At 40.3% G+C, this 22,201-nt stretch overlaps 1 protein-coding gene across 1 annotated transcript in view; it reads right to left on the reverse strand.

Annotated features, from left to right (window-relative positions):
- The window catches only part of LOC109301453 (cytochrome P450 27C1), a 62,623-nt gene that overhangs the window by 33,417 nt on the left and 7,005 nt on the right, over positions 1 to 22,201 (reverse strand). The window contains exons 2-5 of the mRNA XM_019522637.1: positions 14,802 to 14,992; positions 10,724 to 10,923; positions 5,856 to 6,065; positions 2,978 to 3,141 (exon numbers count right to left, since the gene is read on the reverse strand). Of these exons, the coding sequence (XP_019378182.1) occupies positions 2,978 to 3,141; positions 5,856 to 6,065; positions 10,724 to 10,923; positions 14,802 to 14,992 (765 nt within the window). The remainder of the gene's footprint in view (positions 1 to 2,977; positions 3,142 to 5,855; positions 6,066 to 10,723; positions 10,924 to 14,801; positions 14,993 to 22,201) is intronic.

Consider the following 22,201-nt stretch of genomic DNA (forward strand, 5'->3'; position numbering starts at 1 on the left):
GGACAAGGGGGTAAAAAGCACCCTGTTCAAATTTGCTGATGACTCTAAGATGTGGGGGGATGTGGGCATGCTAAAAGGAAGGAATAGGCTGCAATTGGACCTAGACAAGTTACAGGGGTAGGTGGACGAGAATAGGATGGGATTCAATACTGACAAGTGCAAGGTGATGCACCTGGGGAGGAAGAACCAGCACCATACCTACAGACTGGGGAACTCCCTTCTCGTCAGGGCAGAGGCAGAAAAGGATCTTGGAGTCATCATTGATGCCAAGATGAACATGGGCCGGCAGTGTGGGGATGCAGTCAGGAAGGCCAACCGCACCTTGACATGCATCCACAGATGCATCTCAAGCAGGTCCAAGGAGGTGATCCTCCCCCTCTATGCGGCACTGGTCAGGCCGTACCTGGAGTACTGCGTCCAGTTCTGGGTGCCACACTTCAAGAGGGATGTGGACAACATGAAGAGGGTCCAGAGGAGGCCACTCGCATGGTCAGGGGGCAGCAGGGCAGGACCTACGAGGACAGGCTACGGGACCTGAACCTGTTCAGCCTCCACAAGACGAGGCTGAGGGGGGAATCTAGTGGCCTGTTACAAATTAGTCAGAGGGGACCAGCTGGCATTGGGGGAATCCCTGTTCCCCCGAGCATTACCAGAAGTGACCAGAAATAACGGTCACAAGATGACAGAGGGTAGATTCTGGCTAGACATCAGGAGGTGCTACTTCACTGTCAGGGCAACTAGAATCTGGAACCAACTTCCAAGCGAAGTGGTGCTGGCTCCTACCCTGGGGCTCTTTAAAATAAGGCTAGACAATCACCTTGCTGGGGTCGTTTGACCCTAGTACTCTTTCCTGCCATGGCAGGGGGTCGGACTTGATGATCTGCTCAGGTCCCTTCTGACCCTACTAACTATGAAACTATGAAATGTCAATCCAATTTATTTTTCACTATTCATGTCATTTGTATATTCATGTCTCTTATGCGGCAGAAGGAAAACACATGGATAATTTCACTATTACGAATTTGCTTTACTTTCAGGTTCTTGCATCCTAGCACAATGTTGCAGTGTTGGGGTTGGAAACAATGTGTGGAAAAAGGAACAACTCGTGGAAACATTTATTTTGGTCTTACTTTTAGAAAGCCTAAATTAGAAAGCAAGTGACCTTTTAAGCCATTTATTATTCACAGACTGGGACATAACGCTGGTAGTCCTGTCCCCAGGAGATCTCCTTTCAGTCCCAACCTCCTGTTCTCATGACATTCAGAGAAACTGCCCTTCACTCGAGCTCAACTCTGCACTGCTCCTCCTTGCAAAAGATGGCAATAATGCCAAACTACATACAGAAGTTACTGTGACATAAACAGTGTTCCCTTTCAGGTTCCCAGCTCCTTCACATCCTCTTCAAAACTGGCACTATGCTAGAACAGCCAAAATGCTTTGTAGCCAAACACAGCCTTACAATTTTGTTCAAAGCCTTCCATAATCCTTGAGTTCCTTCAGTTTCTATGATAAAACAAGACCTGAAATGACAGCAGTGGGGAAACAGGAGTCTCTCAGTTTCTAAAAATGTACTAAAAATGAGGAAGCCAAAAGTACAGGTTTCTCACAAAAAAGTAATTGTTGCCAATCAACGAAGGTTGAGTCAAATGTAAAGAGACTCCACTGGCATGAACTTGTACCCTGCCCTTTCAGTTTAATGGAAATTCACTTTTTTATAAAAGAGTTAAAATTCATACTTTTAAAGTCTGGAAAACTAATGGGATGACTTAATGAACTTGAATAACAATAAAACAAAACAAGCCCTAAAAGCTCTTCAAACTCATAAGCTTCTGGAAAGCTTATTCAATGGAGTACTTCTCAATTTATAAGTCCCTGTGTGTCTTCTTTATTCTGGGACCCACAAAGTTTCTTTTCTTCACAACACCCACAATGTCCAGACTTCTTTCAGACCCAGATCAAGCTGAATCTAATTGTCAGCAAATGAGCTGTATTTTTTATTTCAAGGCTACTGACAAGAAGTCCAACATGGTGCTGTTCCCCTTTATCAAACCTATCCAGGCTCAATGCAAAACATCTTGTTTAACTACAGACTCTAAGATACACCTAATTTATTTCTCTGCTGATGATGCCAGCCATCGAGTGAAATTATTATGTATGCCAGACTGATGCTATGAAGCTATGGGGAGGAAAATGTGACTATAAACAATTTCTGTGCACCTCAATATTAAAAACAACTAATTCAATGGCTAGTCTACGTTGGCCTGTCTAAAATGACACATCAAACACATGGATCACACTTGAACTTCACTGCCTCTGGGCTCCAGTAAACCATCTCCCTGCCTAAGAATGCCTCCAAAAATAGGAGGGGATGGCTGAAAGCTGGCTAAGCTTAGTCTTTTTCCTTGATGATGGAATCCATATCACCCTCCCCTTAAGTGTTGGTCTAAAATACACTTGCATCATCCCAGTAATGCAAAGGGACCCCAGTGAAGGTCAAGCTTCTTATCCACAATGCTTCTCTGTTGATTAACTGTAAACAGCAAAATCCATTAGCAACTTCTATATGCTAGCTTCTGATCGGGTTTTTTTTTTTTTATAGGAACCTCAATCATGTGCCTATTGCAGTCCTCCTTAAATGACAATAAATATTGATCACATCCAAATTTTAAAACAAACCCAAGATGAACATAAAGAAAAACTTTCTAGCAATTGCCTCTGTTTATTAAAACATGAAGTAGTCTCCAAAGAAAATGGTACGACCTTACTGCTTTGGCAGTTCAGAGTAAAACTGCTCGTTTAAGAAGAGCAATCCTGTACTGGCTCAGTGGACAAACTAAATTATTTGATAAGAATTTTCCATCATTTCTATGATGAACAAAAAAATACTTAAAATGTAAAGCTAGCTTAATTGTCGAGCAATCAAACTGTCCCAAAGGAAAATAACAAACAACAACAATGATAATAGTAAGTCTCTTACTGTGTCCACTCCTGCCAGAAGCATTTCGGTCATATTGGCATAGATTTCTTCCAAGTTAAGCTCTTTATTTAATAGGAGATATGTGAGCAGCCCACCTTTTACTTCTTCTCCTCGCTCTAGCCGGGATTGAATATCCTTTAACTTGTTATCAACATGGATTTGACCTTTTGAATTTAAAAAAAAAAAGGATTTTTATTTTTCCCCAATCTCATTTTTCAGTCCTCTTTTTCCCCTCAATTAATCCCAGCTATACTTTGATGATTACATGCATAGCATCTGGATTGTAAAAAAAGGAGTTCAAGAACTATGTCACCTCAAAACTTGGTCAGATGGTGAACTCATGGTGGGAGAAAGAGACAACATAATCAGCATATTCCTGCATGAGGCCTACACCAATACCCCTTCCCAAACAAGACATGTTTATCCTGGTGAACTTTCACCTGTATTTTAATTCTATTAACCATACTAGAAAAGGGCAAGGTAACAAAGAAAACTCAAAACAGAGATAGCATTTTTCAGCAATTATTGTTCAGTTGCTCTTCATATTATTTCTCCTTCTTCCTCAGCAAAGGGATACTGTACTGTGGAAGCCCTGTCACAAGAATCCTCCTTTATATAAGGCATCAAGCAAAGCTATAGAAAATATATTGTAGGAAAAAATACTGTGCTGGCAGGAGTATAGACTAAGGGCCAGATTCTATTCCACCTCTTAGTCATTTAATTCTAAGGTGACTTAAGCCTTAAGTAAAATTCTATCCTATTCCCTGTTCAAGTCTTGACGATTAATTCGTCCATCTACTTTTGCACAGACAGCCATCTTCCCCTTAAGACTGAATGTGAGCAAGGTGGAATAGAATAGGCTAGTGGTGCTCAACCTTTCCAGCATGTGGATTAGATGAGTGGGGCACAGCCAGTCTGTGGGCTGGATCTGGCACACAGGCCCAGGTCTGCAGGCCAAATCCAGTCTACAAACTGACTCCGTACCATGGGTCTGGCCACGGACCAGCCCTATGTGCTAGGTCCAGGGCTGCAAACTGACCCCATATGCTGGGTCCAGGGTCACGTGCCAAGTCCAACCCTGTGCACCAGGCCTAGCCATGGACAGGGCCCATGTGGCAGCTCAATCCAGCATGTGGTCCCAGCTCATTCAGGCCATGGGACTCTTCACAAGTCCAAAAATGTAATGGTGAGAGAGTAGTGGCAGCATTAATTGCCTTAGGGCTCCATGAGTTCCATCAATTAACACTGCCACTGCTAAATTTCCAAATGCATGGGAAGCTCCATGGGCCAGATGACTTGATTCCACAAGGTGGATCTAACCCATGGACTGTATTTTGAGGACCACTGGCACAGGCACCTTAGTCTACTTATGTACCTAATAGCTGGAATAGAATCTGAATGTAGATGTCTTAATAAGTCTTGTGTTTTTCTAATTCAGATCCAGACATTAAGTTAGATTTTAAATTAACAATCTGAAAGAATCTCAAAACACCTCTTAGAGAGTATATAAATTTTGGGGCACAGGAATAAAAGATTTTCCTGTATTATTAATAAAATAAATACAAAAAATCAAGTGGTTTCCTAACACCCCCAGCTTTTAACTTAAATTATTAAAACAAATTATTATTTCTTCAAATAGTTCTATAGCTGCATTTCAAACTAGGCCAATATTTTGAAAAGTTCTATTCACAAGTAAGTCTGTGCGCCATATTTTCCTCGCTTACTTTCCCTCATTTTAATTAGTCAGTGTCCTTACTTGAAAACAAACTTGACATTTCTTTAGAACTGATCAACTACTTCCTCAGTGGTAACTTCTCAATCAGTTGCACAGATTATTGTTTTGTCACAAAATACCTGATCCAAAGCTTATTTAAACCAATATAATAAATCCTTGTCAAATTCAGTAAATTCAATTTAAGATGCTGCCAAATAAGTCTGATTTCAAGTAAGGAATAAGTAAGAGAAGGAGATGAAAATAATGAAATAATAATATAAAAGTAAGAGAATACACAGACGATACTGAGGAAATTGTTAATACATGGACTGTTTCTCAAAGTTTTACTGAAGGTGTTGTTTTATTAATAATGTATTACAGAAGCATGTAGGTACCTCAATCAAGTATTAGGGCCCCATTGTGCTCGGTATAATATAAAGAAAAAGTAAGCAACTCCATTGCCAGAGAGTTCATAATGCAACAGGTGAACAAGACAGGCAAACAGGATGGGCGGCATAATGGGGAGCACAGCTGTGCAAAAAAGGAGGAAGTCTGAGCATCATTATCTTTCAAATAATTAACATGGTTTATAGAATTATGAAATACATAAATTAAAAGAAGTTATTTGCACAGGGTATCCACTAGCTTGTAGCCGTACTGATCTAGAGGCAAAAGCAATCAGGACTTGTGGTAGAGGCGATATCTTTTTATTAGACCAACTAGATTTTTGCAATTAAAGACTCTTTTTTTGCAAAAATCTACTTGGTCTAATAAAAGATATTACCTCTACTACGAGTCTTGACTGTTTTTATTTGCATGCAGAACTCATCACCTTGCAAAGGACTGTTTCCTAGAATACTTATTTTAGTGTTTCATTCAGGCTACTTTCAGGATGAAACTTTCACACCTCCTCTAAAAATATCACCCCGCTACAGACTGACATCTCTTTGTCAAGCAGTTTTTCCTGGAATGCAATGTGAAAGTTCATCTATTTCTCCTATTGTACCATGATAAATAATCCCTTAATATTTTACCTATTTTATTCTCCTTTTTCTCCTTCTTTTCCACATTCTTAATATAATACTACAAATGCAATAAGTTCTATTCAAGACAGTGCCAGCTGCTAGAGAGAGACAAAGCTGAACTTTTCTGTTTAAATCTTACTGAATTTGAAGAGTCCATCCCAGGATCTGCAGAAAACATTCCAGGGTTTTGGAATAAGTGGACGAAGCCATTTGGGAATAATCCCTGAATACATAGCGGTCTTAAACACGCTAAACATCAACGCCAAAGCCTCAATGTATTCTACAGTCTTCTCTGGGACACTGTTTTCCAAGCACCCTAATCGGCATTCATACAGAATAGCTGCCACACCTGCAAAAGAGAAAGGGCACAGAATTTATAGCGTCCTCATTCATTTTTAAATTATTTATGGTAAATAATTAAAAGCTAAAGGAAAAGAACCTACTTCCAAAAAAGTGACCAATTACAACAAGTACTGTAGTTGCTGTTGCTGCCATTGTTGCAAAATAGCAAAACAAGCAAGACAGGGTTTAAAAAAAGCACACATACAAAGCAGAAAAATAAGTCTTGAGGCAGTCAGCAGCCTCTACATCAGTAGTGTTTGACTTGGGAAGACCTCTAGGCAGCCCAAAATCTAAAGAGCAACTGTCCAGCAACTGCATGGCATCCTCCATAGCATGACAGTGCCAGGTGGATACCCCTAGATGCCAAAGACCTGGTAAATCTTAACACAGGGCATCACATTGCATTTGAGCGCATCTCCAGAAGAAGTGAGGGAACCCAAAGCCAGACAGCTTTTCATGCAATCTGCTAATGATATGAGAGTACCTTGTCCTGGCAGAGGCCCTTTCTCCCATTCTCTCTGTCACAGTAAGCTGGTGATAGTCTTAGCTGGATGGAGAGCATGGCAGCACTGTCCAAATAAGACTTCTATTATGCAGTCAGCCAGTAACAAGATGTCCTTGAACAGTGACAAGTATAGCTTTGGTTGCATCTTGTTGATCTGTCTGTTGGTTGCATTCAGCAGATGTTAAGCAGAGGGATATGGGCTAGAATTAGTAACCATATGAATTTTGTTGGCTTTGGTGTGCCTGAGCCTCTGGTTAATCATTCTGACAAGCACATACTGCATATGGTCTAGGAATAATACAGTCCCTTATAAATCAGAGAGCATACTTAATGATCTTCCTTGTCCTATCAATGATAAAGGCATTAAAATTTAATATCCCCCTTTTTTTTGCTTGCTAATACCTGGATCCTTATTTGATTCATTACACTTACATTTTCCTCACTTCTCACTCCTTTAAACAAAAAAATCACACATACACAAAGCTTTTCTGTAGATTCATTAAACTAAAGCTGTAAAGAAACAACATAATCAGTTAATATCACCAAATTTCTACTTGTTTTTGAATAGGTCAGTCCAGAACCTAAACTTTCATTAAAAACAAGTTTCTGGTACTTATAGTTGTGAAGAAAATTTGAAAGATGCCAACCAAAAACAGTCAATGCACATTTTTTTACTGAAGCTGAAGGCAGAGTGAAACAACAGGTGAGGGGTATGGTTTTTTTCAATGGAGTTGATGAAGCTGAAAGCTAAGGAGCAATATAACTGTCAAAGTTGTTTTACTGCTGATCATTTTTAGCAGAAACATCTAGATACAGTTTGCCAATTACTATTATCATTCTTTTTGACAGTTCAAGAACAATAGCATATGTAACAATCTGTCTGACAACCATAACAAAATAGATGTACAGTATCCCTATTAGAGATGTGAGGCAAAGTTTACACTAATTCAAAGTAAGCAGAGTGGATACACTTAACGTAAGTAAACAGTCAAGATTACAGAGACAGAGAAAGAGAGAGAGGACTAAAGTCAGTAACTGAACCTGGGTCCATTGCGTGGTGACAGACTGCACTGTCAATATGCCTTCAGGCTGGCACTTTTATGTTTTTATTTATTACCTCCAGATGGAAGCATGAAGATAAAACTTGTTTCTCTTCTTTTTAGTTAGCCTGAGGATTTTGGTTTGTAAGCAATTTGGGGTAGGGACCATGATTTCTGTTTGTACCCACTGAACATAACTGTGGGTATTATCAAAAACAAAGAATTTTCCTAATGTCAGAAGTATTAGATCTACCACCAACCGCTGTGTTTTTATGTACAGTAAGCCAACTTAGGTCTGAAAGATAAGAGTCTGTGCTGCACAGAACTTGCAACCCTTCCCAGTTTGGTTTTATAGGTGTATTTTCTAGTCTGTCATTCAAATCGTTAAAGGAAATATTGAATAAAACCAGGACTGGGACAGAGTGCTTTGTAGTACCCTAATTAAATACCCTCCCAGTTTGACAGCAAGCCACTGATAATTCCTCATTTGGGAGTAGTTTTAAACCAGGTGTGAATCCATCTTACAATAATTTTACCTGGACTGTAATTTGCTAGTTTTCTTGCAAGAAAGCTAAAGTCCAAGTAATATCACACCTGTTGATTTCCCTTTTTACAGTATCTAGGACTGGAAGGGGCCTCCTGAGCCATCCAGTGCAGTTCCCAACTATCTCAGCCCACACATTGTATAATTCCTCAGATAAAGTTATCCAACTTTGCCTGAAAAGTAAATATATTGCCTGTACTACAACTTCACAAGCTCACTTCTCTCATGGCTATAAATCTTCTTTTTAAGTACCTGGTCCCAATAAACATTTTCATGAAGACTGAAGCAAAAAAAAATAATTGAGGGGGGCAAAGGGGCACAGAACACTTCAGCCTTCCTTGTTTTTTTTCCCCATAAGGTGATGGACTTAGACCATAAGAACAGCTATTTACTGGGTGAGACCATAGGTCCATCTTGCCCAGTATCTCACATGGAGGCAGAAAATAGATGCTGAAAGGGAGAGCAAAGAGGGTATGACCTGGGTTGTTTCCATTGCTCCTCTCCCACTTGAGCCTCCAGGATTTCAGGTCTAGGAAGTTCTGATTCAGAGCCTGTACCCTTAACTCCCATGCTCACTAGCTCCTGATACACCATTCCTCCAATAAATTCCTCTCCAACCCAGAGTTAATTCTTGTCTGAAATGACATAACTTTGAGGCACTCACTTGGCACTTAGCATAAACTGACGAGCTTTAAAGCTCATGTTTTAAGTGCCCTAAGTATGGTCTACATGTAACTTTATCCTCACTTGAATCTGATGTAGAATTAGCCCAGAAAAAATCAGAGGTAAAATAATACCAGAGCAAATTAAACCAGTGCATGTGCTTTGTGTTCGCAGGTGCCCTGGAGGAGCCAGTCACTACAGGCTCCCTTTTCAAGAGCTCCCTATGCAGCCATAATGGTCTCTAAGCTCCTTAACTTTGTTCTGCATTAGGGCAGTTTACTCTTATGCATATAACAGGTTTATTTTTTATACTTCCAATTCTCATTGCCATTATCCATTAGATTATCTTCTCCTGGAAATCTTCAAGAGGAGACTGGACGGTCACCTTGCTGGGGTCACCTGACCCCACTTGTCTTTTCTGCCTAATGCCAGGGAGCTGGACCAATGATCTTGCACCAGCCCCTAACAATCTATGAATCTTCTCCAGATAATTCTCAAAAGTCTTTGGGCATAATTTAGATTAATAATAATCAAATAGCATAAGATGATTTTATATGTAATGACAGGAGCAGGTTAAAAATAAAAATTCAAAAGGAACGTAAATAATTTCAATACCAATCAAAGGCAACATGTAGCTCAAAGGGTTAAAGTGCCTTAAGACCACTGGTACTTAGCTTACACTAGTTTTTTGGACATTATCTACTTAGAATAGACCCAGGTTAGCTTACCAAGTAGTCAGCCATTTGAGACAGCAGCTTCATAGGTCAGCAATGCTGGAAGTGGTTACAAATCTCAATGAGTCACTAGTCCTCACCAAAGAGTGCCAAAATTTTAAGCATCAGGCAGATATACAATATTTTATTGTACAGTGAGAGAGACTACATTTAAATGAGGTTCTTTCTGATGGATATTATGTAACAGAACTTCTCTTAGCATAATTATAAGAAAACATTATGCTGCGTGAGTTAAAAGACCATATGACATTTTAAAGCAAACACTGGTAAATATCACAAAAGTCTAATGATTTATATAATTCAATTACTGAAAATCAAATGCTTTGATAAGTGAATGAAACATACTTAAAAGCAGTCGCAGAATACGGCTTGCAGTGGGAAGACACTTAGTGATCTCATTCCCCTGCTTTAACTATGGCAAGTTAGGGTGCTCTTGATGTTGTGGATAAAAGTTCTGCATGTCAGGGATGAGGGGTGCTCACAGTTTTTAAGAATAGATTAGACACACTTCTACAGGATAGCTTGGACTGGAATGATCCTGCTCTGAACAGGGAGTTGGACTGGATGAGCTCCTGAGATCCCTTCCAGCCCCATGTTTCTATGAAAATCAAGACCAAAAAAAAAAAATGTTACATATGAACATAATAATCACCATCCTGGTTCAGAACGGAGATCCATCTACTGTAGTATTCTCTTTCCAACAATAACAAGTGACAGATGCTTCAGGAGAAAATGTTAGAATCCAAAATCAAGTAGATTTAGACAACAAAGCGTAGTACTTCTTTATACCTGAGACTGTGGCAGAATTTAATCAAGCCAAATGCAACAAACTCATCTGGAATTTGGCCATCCTAATGAAGCTTACCTACCCTACTCTTGTGAACAATTCCACAGCATTTTGCATAGGGTGTTGTTTTTACACTGTGTCTACGGATACGACTTCAACAGCAAGTGCCATTTAGCATCAAAGTGTTATTGCATGGGTTTTGACTGATGAAAGAATGCTACCAAAATTCACTGGCAGAAAGAGCTGCCTGACTGCAGCATTTATGGAATCAAGGCCTCTGTTTCTTTATTGTTTAGCTCAAGCATAGCAGTAGATTTTTATGCCAGAAACACATAATTATAATTGCATGGTTAGCGCTTTTCTTTCAAGGTACTATCCAGTGTATGTCTCACCTTCCATAGAATACTTGAAGAAGAGGTTGTTTACATCGGTCACAGTTTCCCCATCTTCCTCTTGTCTCCTGAGTGTGTGGATTCTCTTAATTAAATCAGTAATAACTTCATTGACTGGTCCAGAGAAAACAGATACATCTTCGGGTTTCAGGATTTTCTGTCTTAGTACCTTCCTCATTTTTAGCCACTGATCCCCCTCCCTAGAAGAAGTAATTAAAAATGCATGCATGCAATTCTTCCTGACAACTGCTAAATCAGCAGAAACTATAGGTTAAATGAGAACCTTTCATTAGATGCTGACAAACAAATTCAGTATTCCCCCTCAAGTAGTGGTTTCAGTGTGTCAAGTTCTACATTCTTATGGTTTCACTCCAAATTTTAATGCAAATAACAAGTCACTGTATAAATTGGGCTGATGTTGTTGTTACAATACACAACCAAGTTTGTAAGTTTAATTAACATATTCTCGTTAGAGGGTTAGAACTGTATAATTTTTCCGTCTGAAATATGTGTGCCTTCAGATGCCTGTTTTAGTCACATCTGTGCTAAGTACCTAAAGTAACAGACCAAAATAGCATGCCATAGATTTGGTTTTGCTTGTTATCACATTTTCATATATATATGTATGTGTTTCTGTGTGTATATACATTTATACGTATGTATATGTGTGTGTGTAGAAAACATTTAAAAAGATAAAATGTAATGTGTATATACACACGTATTACACGCGCACACACCACACGTGTATGTGTATATATATATATGCATATATACATATACACACATATATATAGATATAGATTTATATCTATCTAGATCTATCTTATCTATATAGATATACAGATATGTATATAGATAAGATATATAGATACAGTTATACATAACATCGTTTTTACTCAAATCCAAGACAAGGTTTTCTCCCCTCCATCAGCAAGAATGGAAAATAAGTCTCATCTTGGACCTGAGTACCAGCCCAAGGCAAGTGGTGACTCAGCTCTGGCTTTGGCCCCAGCCCCAAAACTGCTCTCAATGGCAGCAGATGACAGAACAAGGAGCAATGTTCTCAAGTTGCAGCAAGGGAAGTTAAGGTTGGATATTAGGAAAAACTCTCTCACCAGGAGGACGGTGAAGCACTGGAACAGGTTACCCAGAGAGGTGGTGGACTCTCCACCCTTGAAGGTATTTAAGACCCAGGTAGACAAAGCCCTGGCTGGGATGATGTAGTTGGGGCTGGTCCTGCTTTGAGCAGGGGCTTGGACTAGATGTGACCTCCTTTGGTCCCTTCAACCCTCACTTTCTATGATTCTGAGCCACCCACTGTCCTGAGCCAGAACGGCTAATCTCATAGGGCAGGGAACACATGGCTGGGAGGAACCTGAGGAGACCATGGGCCATATGTGGGTAGAAAACCTGCAGCCTGCCCCTTCTCCCCTCCCCCTTGTTTGTTCCTGCCTCCCTTCCCCCTGTTTCTCTCCTTCACCTTACCTTCTGCTCCAGCTCCTGTCCCTCCAGCCCCAACCCAGCTCAGCCAAGATTGCCAGGCTCTTCTTCCTGACTAGGCTGCGCTGAGGCCAGGCCAGGGCTACACTGCTGCTGATTGCCCCAGAGAAGCAGAGCTGCTGCAGAAAGTAATGGCAGGGTGGGCAGAGAGTGAGAGGTCCATGCAGTGTGAGGCAGGGAGCATGCGGAAGGAGGGATACATGGCAGGGGGCAGGCACCTGGTCCTTCACCCCTACCATTTCTTTCCCCACCCCAGCAGTGAGGGAATGAATTTAGAGATGACCCCCCCCCAATAATTTAATTTTATATGTGGGAAATTATAGCAAATTTTAAATTTTCCATGTATACAATCTCATTATGGGGCGATTGTGTTAAATTTGATGGAATCTTGGATTCAGATAGATACTGGAGTGGTGCATACAAAGATATTTAAAAAACTAATGGCAATTTTGAAAAAAAACATTTTGTGTGCACCGATCATTTACTGGATCACACCTCATCGCTACGGAGTCATAAACAATGGGTGCATTTGACAGTGCTGCCATCAGTGTTCCCTGCTACTGTGTAGTTTCCCACTCGATCATAGACAATCAGTGTGGGAAGCCATTTGGCAGTTAGTTTCTCAAACATCATTGTTTAATATAAAATAAAACAAATGAACAAAGATAAAATGCAATAAATTAATATACACACACATTGCATTTAAACTTCCTTAATTTTTCTTTTAACTAAACAGTATATGTGTGTGTGTAATTTCTTTTATACAAAAGCAACATAACCAGATATGATAGACCAATAATTTGATTTAACATAACAATATTATTTACTCATATATCAGGCCTAGTTATGCTTATCTGAAATCTGTAATAAATTGCAATCCGTTCAACTCCTGAGTCTACAGGAGTTTAAAACAGATCATTCCTAGACTAAAAATTACCTAAACAGCTTTGGAGGTGTCAACTGAAAAGGCTCACGCTAATTCATTTATTACTATGTGTTTATGCACACTACTGTCTCTAGCTGGAGTGAATCAGATGTGCTGAAATGTTTATTTTCAGTTTGGGGGAAGAATTCAAATAGGACAGAACAAACTACAAACAAGCAAAAGAGATTTGTCTTTTGCAGAGGCCTGTGTGTTTAAAGCTTAAGGTCTTGAATTTTATTTATCATGCCTCATGGATGAAATACAGCCGGGGATAAGAGTTTATGTATCTATATCACGTGGAAATATGCTACAGTTTCTCAAGCAGACAAAGCAGAAGTCTTCTAAAGATTACTTTTAAATCTCTATTTGCAAAAGTATTCCTCCTGAAACCATTCCAGTTGGAATGATGCTGCTGCATGTTTTAAATTGTTACTGGCCCACAAAGAAGTTTCATTCCTTTAACTAGCACCTTCCAAATATAATTTGATGGTTGGGTGCCATTATTGTAATTCTGGCCTTTGTTGTATTATTATTTTAAGACTGAATTTAATACTAATCTCATTCTCAGGTTTACACTACAAAGAGCCTTTTGACAGGATAAAAGTGCAGTAGCAAAAGCAAGAGAATAGTCATGACTCAAAATAATTAGTTTCCCTTTGAATAAATACCTTACATCATTGAAGACTGTAAAAACACCATGGGACAGTTGATCACACCCACGCAAGCATGTGCAATCATGTTATAGACAAGCTTTGAGAGGCAGATAATTCTTTGTGAATCAGCTACAAATAAAGGGCTTGTCCACACAAGGAAATTGGAGCACAGTAAACTAGGATGCACTAGCTACTCCCCATTATTAATTCCCTGTGGGGACATCTACACGTGCAATTAATATGAAGCTATAAACTCCGGCACATATCGCACTGGAGTTTATTGTTCCCGCACTGGAGTTTATTGCTCCTGCATTTACACATATGCCTGGGACTGCAGCTCACTGAGCCAGGTCAGAGCATTCCCGGCTGGCTGGGGGCCTGAGGGGGTCAGCCTGCCAGGGCTGCTCCAACCTGGCTCAACATGCTGTGGAGGGGCTGGCTGGAGCATGGGGGTACTTCAGTGCAGGACTAGCTGGCAGGCAGCCTCCACACTGAAGCAACCTTAATTCCCCACCAGCCTCATCAGCGTCTAAACACGTGTTGCTGTGCACTGAAGAATGCCACCATAAGACAGCACTTGTGTTTACAAGTACTAACGTATGGTGGAGTTCATTAGTTTCCTGCAGCTTAATAGAGCCACACATGTACACACAGAGGCTTTACTGCAGAGCTAATTAGTCAGCTCTGCAGTAAACGGTTCATGTAGAAGCACCCACAATAGACAATCGTAGTCCTCAACAGGGCTGCCTTTTTGTGTAGCAGATAACTCCACTCTCAAAGTGGAGAACACTGTCTCACCCTTAGTGTGCCTGAACTTTGAGGAGTTAGAGCAAAATGCCGAGCTCACTACAAATTCACACCTTAGTTTATTGCACTCTAAGTTTCTTGTGCAGATAAGCCCTAAGCAGAAGGTCCTCCAGTCTGATTTATCTGGTGTTCCAGAAGATTAAATATGCTTTGATGATGAAAACATGGAAAAGGAAGAAGTGACTATACTTACGCAGAAATGAGTCCAGTGGCTCTTCCGCGTAAGTCTCTGTACTCCTGCCAGGATTCCATATTAGCTCTTTGTGGAGCTCCACCTTCTGCCCGGAGAACCTGAGCAATCATGTCTCTGTCTGCAATGGATACTACAAACTGGAAACCAAAGCGAGACTTGAAGATCTTTCCATATTCCTGAGTATGCTTTTGCTGCAATGTCAGCAACAAATCAAAGCAAAAGAAAAACATGAGTAAATTAAAAAAAAGACAAAGGAAAGTTATACAGTTGTGTCACAGCATGTTGATCTGCACTAACATAGCATAAGATGCCAACTCCTACACAGAAAGTGCACAGTGATATCACTTTAAAAAGAAAGCAAGTTATTCTGGAGGAAATCATACTGCTAAATATTAACAACCTTCAAAGATTCATTACTTGAAAAACAGGAGCTGAAGTTGTTCTAGTGCAGTGACTCTACATCAAGGCTTCCCAACCTTTTCCTCAGCATGACCCCATTTAAACATCTGAAATTTTTTGCGACCCCACAATGATGCAGACAAGATCAACAAGTCATAAACATGGCATTATAATGTTTATGGTCTTGATATTTTTTCATTTAAAACATTTTAAATCATTGTAACTTCTTTTTAGATTTAAAAAACAACATTGAATACAAAGTCTAAAAAACCTATTAAATGCATAGTCAGCTGACACTGTCAAGCATCTTTGAGATCCCATTTTTTATCACTGTGACCCTAAATGGGCTCGCAACTCCAAGGTTGGGAAATGCTGCTCTAGATTCTTTTAAGGGCGGTGTGGAACTATGTGTACATAGTAACATTGTTAGGAGTGGAAACACCGACACATGATTCATAGCAAAAACAGAGATGTCATGTATGAATCCATAGCACTGAAAACATTCTGACATGTTGTGGTCTTTCCAAGTTCTTTGCAGCAGAAGAATTGCTCTAATATTTTTTTGTAGTCAAATATGAGTGACAGCTAAAAGCTGGCATCTACTGAGGTGTGCCTTGGGTCTAAAAAGGTAGAGAACCACCAGCCAAGTGCAAGAATCGTGAACAGGCATGTGTTGAAACTAGAGCTCAGTTGCAAAACTTCAAGTCCAGAAACAGCTTGAAACACCACTAGAAAACACCTTAACAACAGTCTTGAAACACTCATGAGGACTAAAAGAGGAGATCACTTCTAGGACCTTTGAAATTAAAGCCCAGAACTCTAGACACAAGGGGTTAGGTAAACTGAGTAATGAAGAGGTGAAAAGACTCGTAAAGGGGGGAAACTGTACAACTAGATAGCTACAAATTTAGAGAATTCCCCAAAATACCTATTGTGTAGTTCTCCATTATAAAAATATTTGACCTCATACAGATTTGAAAAAGCAAGTGTTTTGCATTAGAAACAATATCATAATCAAGTACAGAGGTACAAAGAGATAAATGTACACTCCTACATAATGAAAATCAGTTTTTCAGTTTATTCTTTGCAGTCTACTTGTTGTCTCACTCTTAAAGCTGTTATCCAAAGAGCAGTGCACTGAAATTTCTAAATTTTAGAGTAGATCTATTTTGCCAAATACATCTCATAAAAGTATATATTGTGGTGCAGAGAAAAAGGAGAGGTGGAGGAGGATCTTGTTCTTAGAGCACGGTATCTCTGTTAACTGATCTGTAAGTTTTATGACCACCAGCTAGAGGCAAGACACAGGTAATTATGAAAGAGAAAGTAGAAAACAGTCAGCAATAAAAAGTGAACAAAAAAACATTTTCTTAGATTATTTTACAAAGTGACAATCTATTCTTAGGGTCTGGTTACACACTGCACTTTGACCTACTCCAATGCTGATCCATGTTAGTGATAGCTCAAGTTTGGAGCAGTCACACGTTAAGGATAAAAACCTACACAACTGTGACTAGACACTACAGAGCTGTTGAGGTGGAAAGTTTGTCCACACAGAACAGGAGGGTCAGGGTGCGGACACTGCATCCTAGGATGCCAGAGGACTGCAACTTGGGCAGCTTTGCTTTGTCTTCACCTTTGCTTGGTTAGTGTGGGAGTGCCCACATATTAATGAACCATAAACTGGGAAACACAGATCAGAGATAAACTTGCCCTGGAGTGGCATAACTTTAAGCCACCTAAAGTGCACTAATTTCAGGTGTTAATGTGAGGACAATCCAGGGGTTAAAAGCTCCAGGAGCTACCTAAAACTAATGTGTAACAAGGTCTTAATTCAACAAATATAAACAGATAATTTTTTCCACTCTGAGTTGGTCTAGAAATGAAACATCCATTTCTCAAGAATTCATTTGGAATATTTCTGGGAATGGATTAAGTTTAAATATAGTCCAGATTAATTTAAAAATATGTATGGATCACAAAACCACTTTTAGTAGGTAGCAGCTTCAGCTTATAAAAATCAGTTAACAGTGGAGGTGACGCAAAGGAAAATCTACATTTATGGAATCAGAGATGCGGACAAAAAAGCCCACCATTAGGAGTCCAAATACAGGTTAGTTCTACCCTTGGAAAGCTTTACTTTTCTAGATATATTAAACCAGTATACTGTACTGGCAAAGCACTCCTAGAGCAGACTTTTATAGTATAGCTTGCTGTCACCCAAGCAAAAGATATGATTCATGCAGAAGCACGGTTTTGTCAGTATAACATAGAGCAATGAGGGGGCCAAACTCTTAGGCAGGTGCCACAAATTAGCCCTGCACCCTTCTGAGTGCCACTCCAATCACCTTCCCTTGCCCAATCTGTTGCTTTGCTTTCTGCTTCCTGCAGTATATGCTGCTGTGATGCGTGTCCTTTCCTCAATCTGCCACATGCCCATGCCACTTGTGGTGTGCATGCCACAGGTTAGCCACCCCTGCCTTAGAGCAGGACTGCAAACTGGCAGCCCATGCAAGTGGTTAATATGCAGCCAACAAAACCCTGGAGCTGCCTCTTCCGCTTCTGCATGGCACAGGAGGGTTCGTTCAGGAGCCAAAGGCTGCACGCCACTGGCACTGACCAGGAGGCACCCCTACAGCATGTGGCCCCTGTAGTGTGCTGCCTGGAGCCGTACACAAGTGTTGCATGCAGCCCCCAGCCATACCAAAGTTAGGCAGCCTTGCCTTAGGAAACTTTTACTGGAATCTTGAAGTCATTCATACATCAAACCGCTAACCAAAACAGCTTTTCCAGTAAATGCCTGCAGTGTAGATCTGGACTAAATTTGAAAACTATGCCTTAGTCATCCACATTTTCATAGATTAAATGTTTAATAACCTCAGAAAACCTTGGGCTGAATGCATCATACTTTATCATATAATATTACATGCTTAATTCATACATACTTTCAATTACGCTATTTTAAGTTATCATAAGATATCCTAGGAAGGATAGAATTCAGTTACAACAAATATGGACTGAAATCAAATGTGCATGAGTGCAATCAAATTATTTTTATGTTCTTTCCATCAAAATGGAAATAGTTAAGAAATTAATTCTTTAGGGTAATGATCTTGGCTTCTTTGATCTGCCATAGCACACCAGGATAGTCTCTGTAACAAGCAATAACAACAAACAGAATTGTGTTCTTATGCATCAGTCCTCTCTCTCTTTCCCTTCTGTATATTCAACTTCTAAATTGAGTCCAAACTCTTTCCTCTTCACCTTCATTTTCCCACCCTCCAGATGGGACACAGCAGCTCCAACTCTACTGAATTCAAAATCCTTCTCTTCCATCCAGAGTTTCTGCAGGCACCGCTGCTGTTGCCTGAACTAACTAAATGCTGGAATCATGTTACAGAGAACAGACCCTTCTTTGTAAAAATGCTTAACTTGCCCCATCCTTTCTGCATATGGTGCATGAACATTTCTGTGTGTCAAAGGACATCATTTAAGTAGCTATGGTGGTTACCAAGGGGTTTCAGATTAATTCATTCCTGATGTTCACTGTGTTGTTAAATTTGACAGAGAGTTATTAATCCAGTTAGAGAGTGTATGCAAACAAGCCATCATGATTTGTAAAGTTAAAATTTGTGAGAATCTTAACAAAATGAAAGCCTTATAATGTACTAAAATCCTCACACCTTTTTTTTTTAAATTATTATTATTTTTCCTTCCCAAAACTACATTTGAGTGAGGGAAAAATCCTAAATCTTATAGTAGTTGCAAATTGATATATATTACTTAGGACTGTTACAGCTCTCATTTCTTAAATTTGTATTATAATTTAAATAATTGTCATAACCTTGACAAATACGTCAGTTGTTAAGGCAACATGTGATGTTTAGCTGACACATAAACAGATCATTTGTCTTTCTTTTCTGGGGGAGTCTAGCTGTTTTAAAGGCAAAGACCACTAATCACTTTCTTGGTTACCAATCCAATTAGGCCAAGAAATTCAAAATTAGAAGCCTAAAGTCTGGCTGCCACTGGCCTCAGTTTGGATTTGGGAACCTAACTCCAAGCTCCTATATTTTTAAACATTAATTGGAAGAAATAAACATCTGTTCCCTCAAATTAAGCCACTTGCTTAGTAGGGTTTTTTCCCATTTTCTGCCTCTTCCGGCTATGGTTAGTCCTCTCATTTGTCCTGATTTTTGTTTGTTGATCCTAACATTCTTTGTTTCTATCCTGGTACAGTAAGTTTTCTAGAGGTTTCCCTCTCTTCTCCTCTCCTTATCAGGGTTATGCTTAAAAAGCATTACTGGCCTAACTCATGATAAGGGATTCTGGCTTTTTATCAACATAATTATGCTGGTAAATGTTCCATTGTAAATGAAGCCATGCTAGGGTAAGAAGCTTTATACCAGTAGATGGATTATTTCACTTCATCAGACTAGAATAACTATATTGCTATAAGCATTTTCACACTGGTTGAACTGCTTTCTACACAGTGGTTATTTTACTGCTTTAACTATGCCAACACAATTAAGGCAACAACATTTTAAAGCACAGGCGTGAGCTTAATTTCACACCCTGACCCATACACAAGGAGTTTGACTACAGAGCCTTCCCACCTTTAACTTCTCAGTACAAGAAGCACCCACAACTGTAATCTATATATTTTGGTGGGGAGGAAGGGAAACAGGCCTTCCTAATCCTGACTTACTGTAAATTGTAAACCAAATTTGTATATTTGCTTAACAGCACATACTTGCAGTGTTAGAAAATCAAGAGGGAGGCATCATCTTTATTTTAGTGAAAGGGCTTCATGAGCATCCTTTTGAAAGTTTCCACTGAGTATTTTTCTGCCCCATGCCTGTCTGCTCCACTTTCTTCAGTGTCTGAAAGCCTCACAACTTTTCTCTGATCTTGGTATTACCACGCACTAGATGTTGCCCTATTCAGATCTCCCTCACCTCAGGGTCATGACTCCACAAAGGAAGGGATTTAGGAATATAGTTGTTGTTGCAGCTGGTTGATGGGAGGCAGAAGGCCTCTACCCTACCTTCTAGCTGACTTCAGACTAATATGGCTCTTCCCTTATTCACTGACAGTCTATCAAGGTGCATATATATCTATATATAGAGATATATCTATATCCACCCTGCCTTCTAGCTCCTTTTTCTGTTGCTTGATGGCACATGATTTTGGATATTTCATCTCTCCCTGTAGTGCACAGTCTGCTCCACAAGTAACACCTCATTCCTCCTGGAGCAAAATCATGAGCTGATAGAAATAGTATGTGACAAGGAAACAGGAAGCAAAAACCCCTCAATTGTTGGTTTCTTACCTAGAGATTAAATGCATTCCAGACACTAACCAAGCAAAGCTGAAGACACTGCTAGGGAGCTCGTAGTCTCTGGTAAAATGCCTGAGGTAAAGATGTTTTGCACGGTAGGATTCTCAGGGTGTAATGACAGCTGGGAGGCTCAAACCCAACTACAGGAAACACGCAAACTGTATCGAATCTTTACTTTGTGCCTAAAGTGAAATGGTCTCTAGCCAATATTTAATGGAGAGACAATTTCTTCAAGCAATAATTATGCCAAGGCCATAACACAACCAAGATTTTGTACCACAAAGGAAAAATCACTGGGAGGGGCCATCCTTGAAGGAAGAAGGAAAAAAAAAAGCATTACTGTGCATTTATCTTATAATTCCTTATTTCCATCAAACATAAGCACTCACCCTAAATCCACCTGTGCTGGCACAGGGCCCTTTATAAAATTGTCCATGGAAGATAATTTCTTATAAAACAGCCAGGGGAAAATTGGAGGGGGGGGGGAACTGATACAATTGCACCCGCTTTGATTCCTGGTCCATCCAAAGTTTAAAACCAACTTCTACAGGTATAGGGAGAGTCTGATGGTCTGTGCCTGAAGAAGGGTGTTTGTGCCCGAAAGCTTACAAAGAACAAATTTTTCCCAACTATTTAGTTGGTCAAATAAAAGTGAGCACATCTACCCAAAGGACCTTGTGTGCCCACGTCCTTAAACCAACACGGCTACAGCCAACACCCCTGAAAAATGGGGGTCTCACACCTGGCCAGCTCTCAGGAGTGCATACAGTTGACAGTGTTGGCGTCTACTGATTCCTAAGGAGGACGGGAACCCAGAGGTGCTAGATCCCAAGGCAGGACGGGTTTCCTCTGTGCTCTGACACCAGTACCCGATTAAAGGCTGCAACCTGACATCTCCACCCTGTGTCCCACTGCAAAGGCCTGCCAGAGCCCTGAGTGCAGTTACCCTGGAGCCTTGCTCTTCGCCATGCCTCACCAACCATCCCCTGCCACCCGCACACCCGCCCAAATTAAGGAATCAAGTAATGTGGGATGCGGTGCCTCTTCCTAAAACCTGTCATTGCTCCTGTTGACTCCTGAGAGGTGACTCCCATGGCCTCTGGCTGCGGGGGTTTACAGGCAGTTAATAAATGGGCTACCAGCTGCACATGCAAAAGGCTGGGGGGATGCCTAAAATTTTGCAGGGTGGTTGCCAGTGTTGCCAAGTCTCACAAGCAGCACCCCCTTTAAAAACAAGCCCAACCCATTTCACAGACAGAGAAGTGGGAGTGCTTATCAACCTGTGACTCTCAAACAAAGCAACGCTTTGGTGGGGAGGAGTTTAAAAAAAGCCCAATTCCAATAAGTGGACTTGGCAGCACTGGTTGTAGCCGTGTTGGTCTAAGAACACAGGCAGACGAGGTTCTTTGGGTCCATTTTATTATAGTTGGAAAAATTGCTCTTTGCAAGCTTTCGGGCACAAACACCCTTCCTCAGACCCGCACCATCAGGCTCTCCCTGTACCCATAAAAGAGCATTTGTGCCCAAAAGAGCAATTTCCCCAATGATTTAGCTGGTGTAATAAAAAAAAAAAAATCGGATTTTACCTCAAGAACCCTGTCTGCCGAAAATTTGGCAGCCACTTCCCTTCCCATCCACCACAAGAAGCCCCCCCCCCCAA

The sequence above is a fragment of the Gavialis gangeticus genome, unplaced genomic scaffold (assembly GCF_001723915.1).
Source record: "Gavialis gangeticus isolate Ggan-Ray unplaced genomic scaffold, GavGan_comp1, whole genome shotgun sequence".
NCBI lineage: Eukaryota > Metazoa > Chordata > Crocodylia > Gavialidae > Gavialis > Gavialis gangeticus.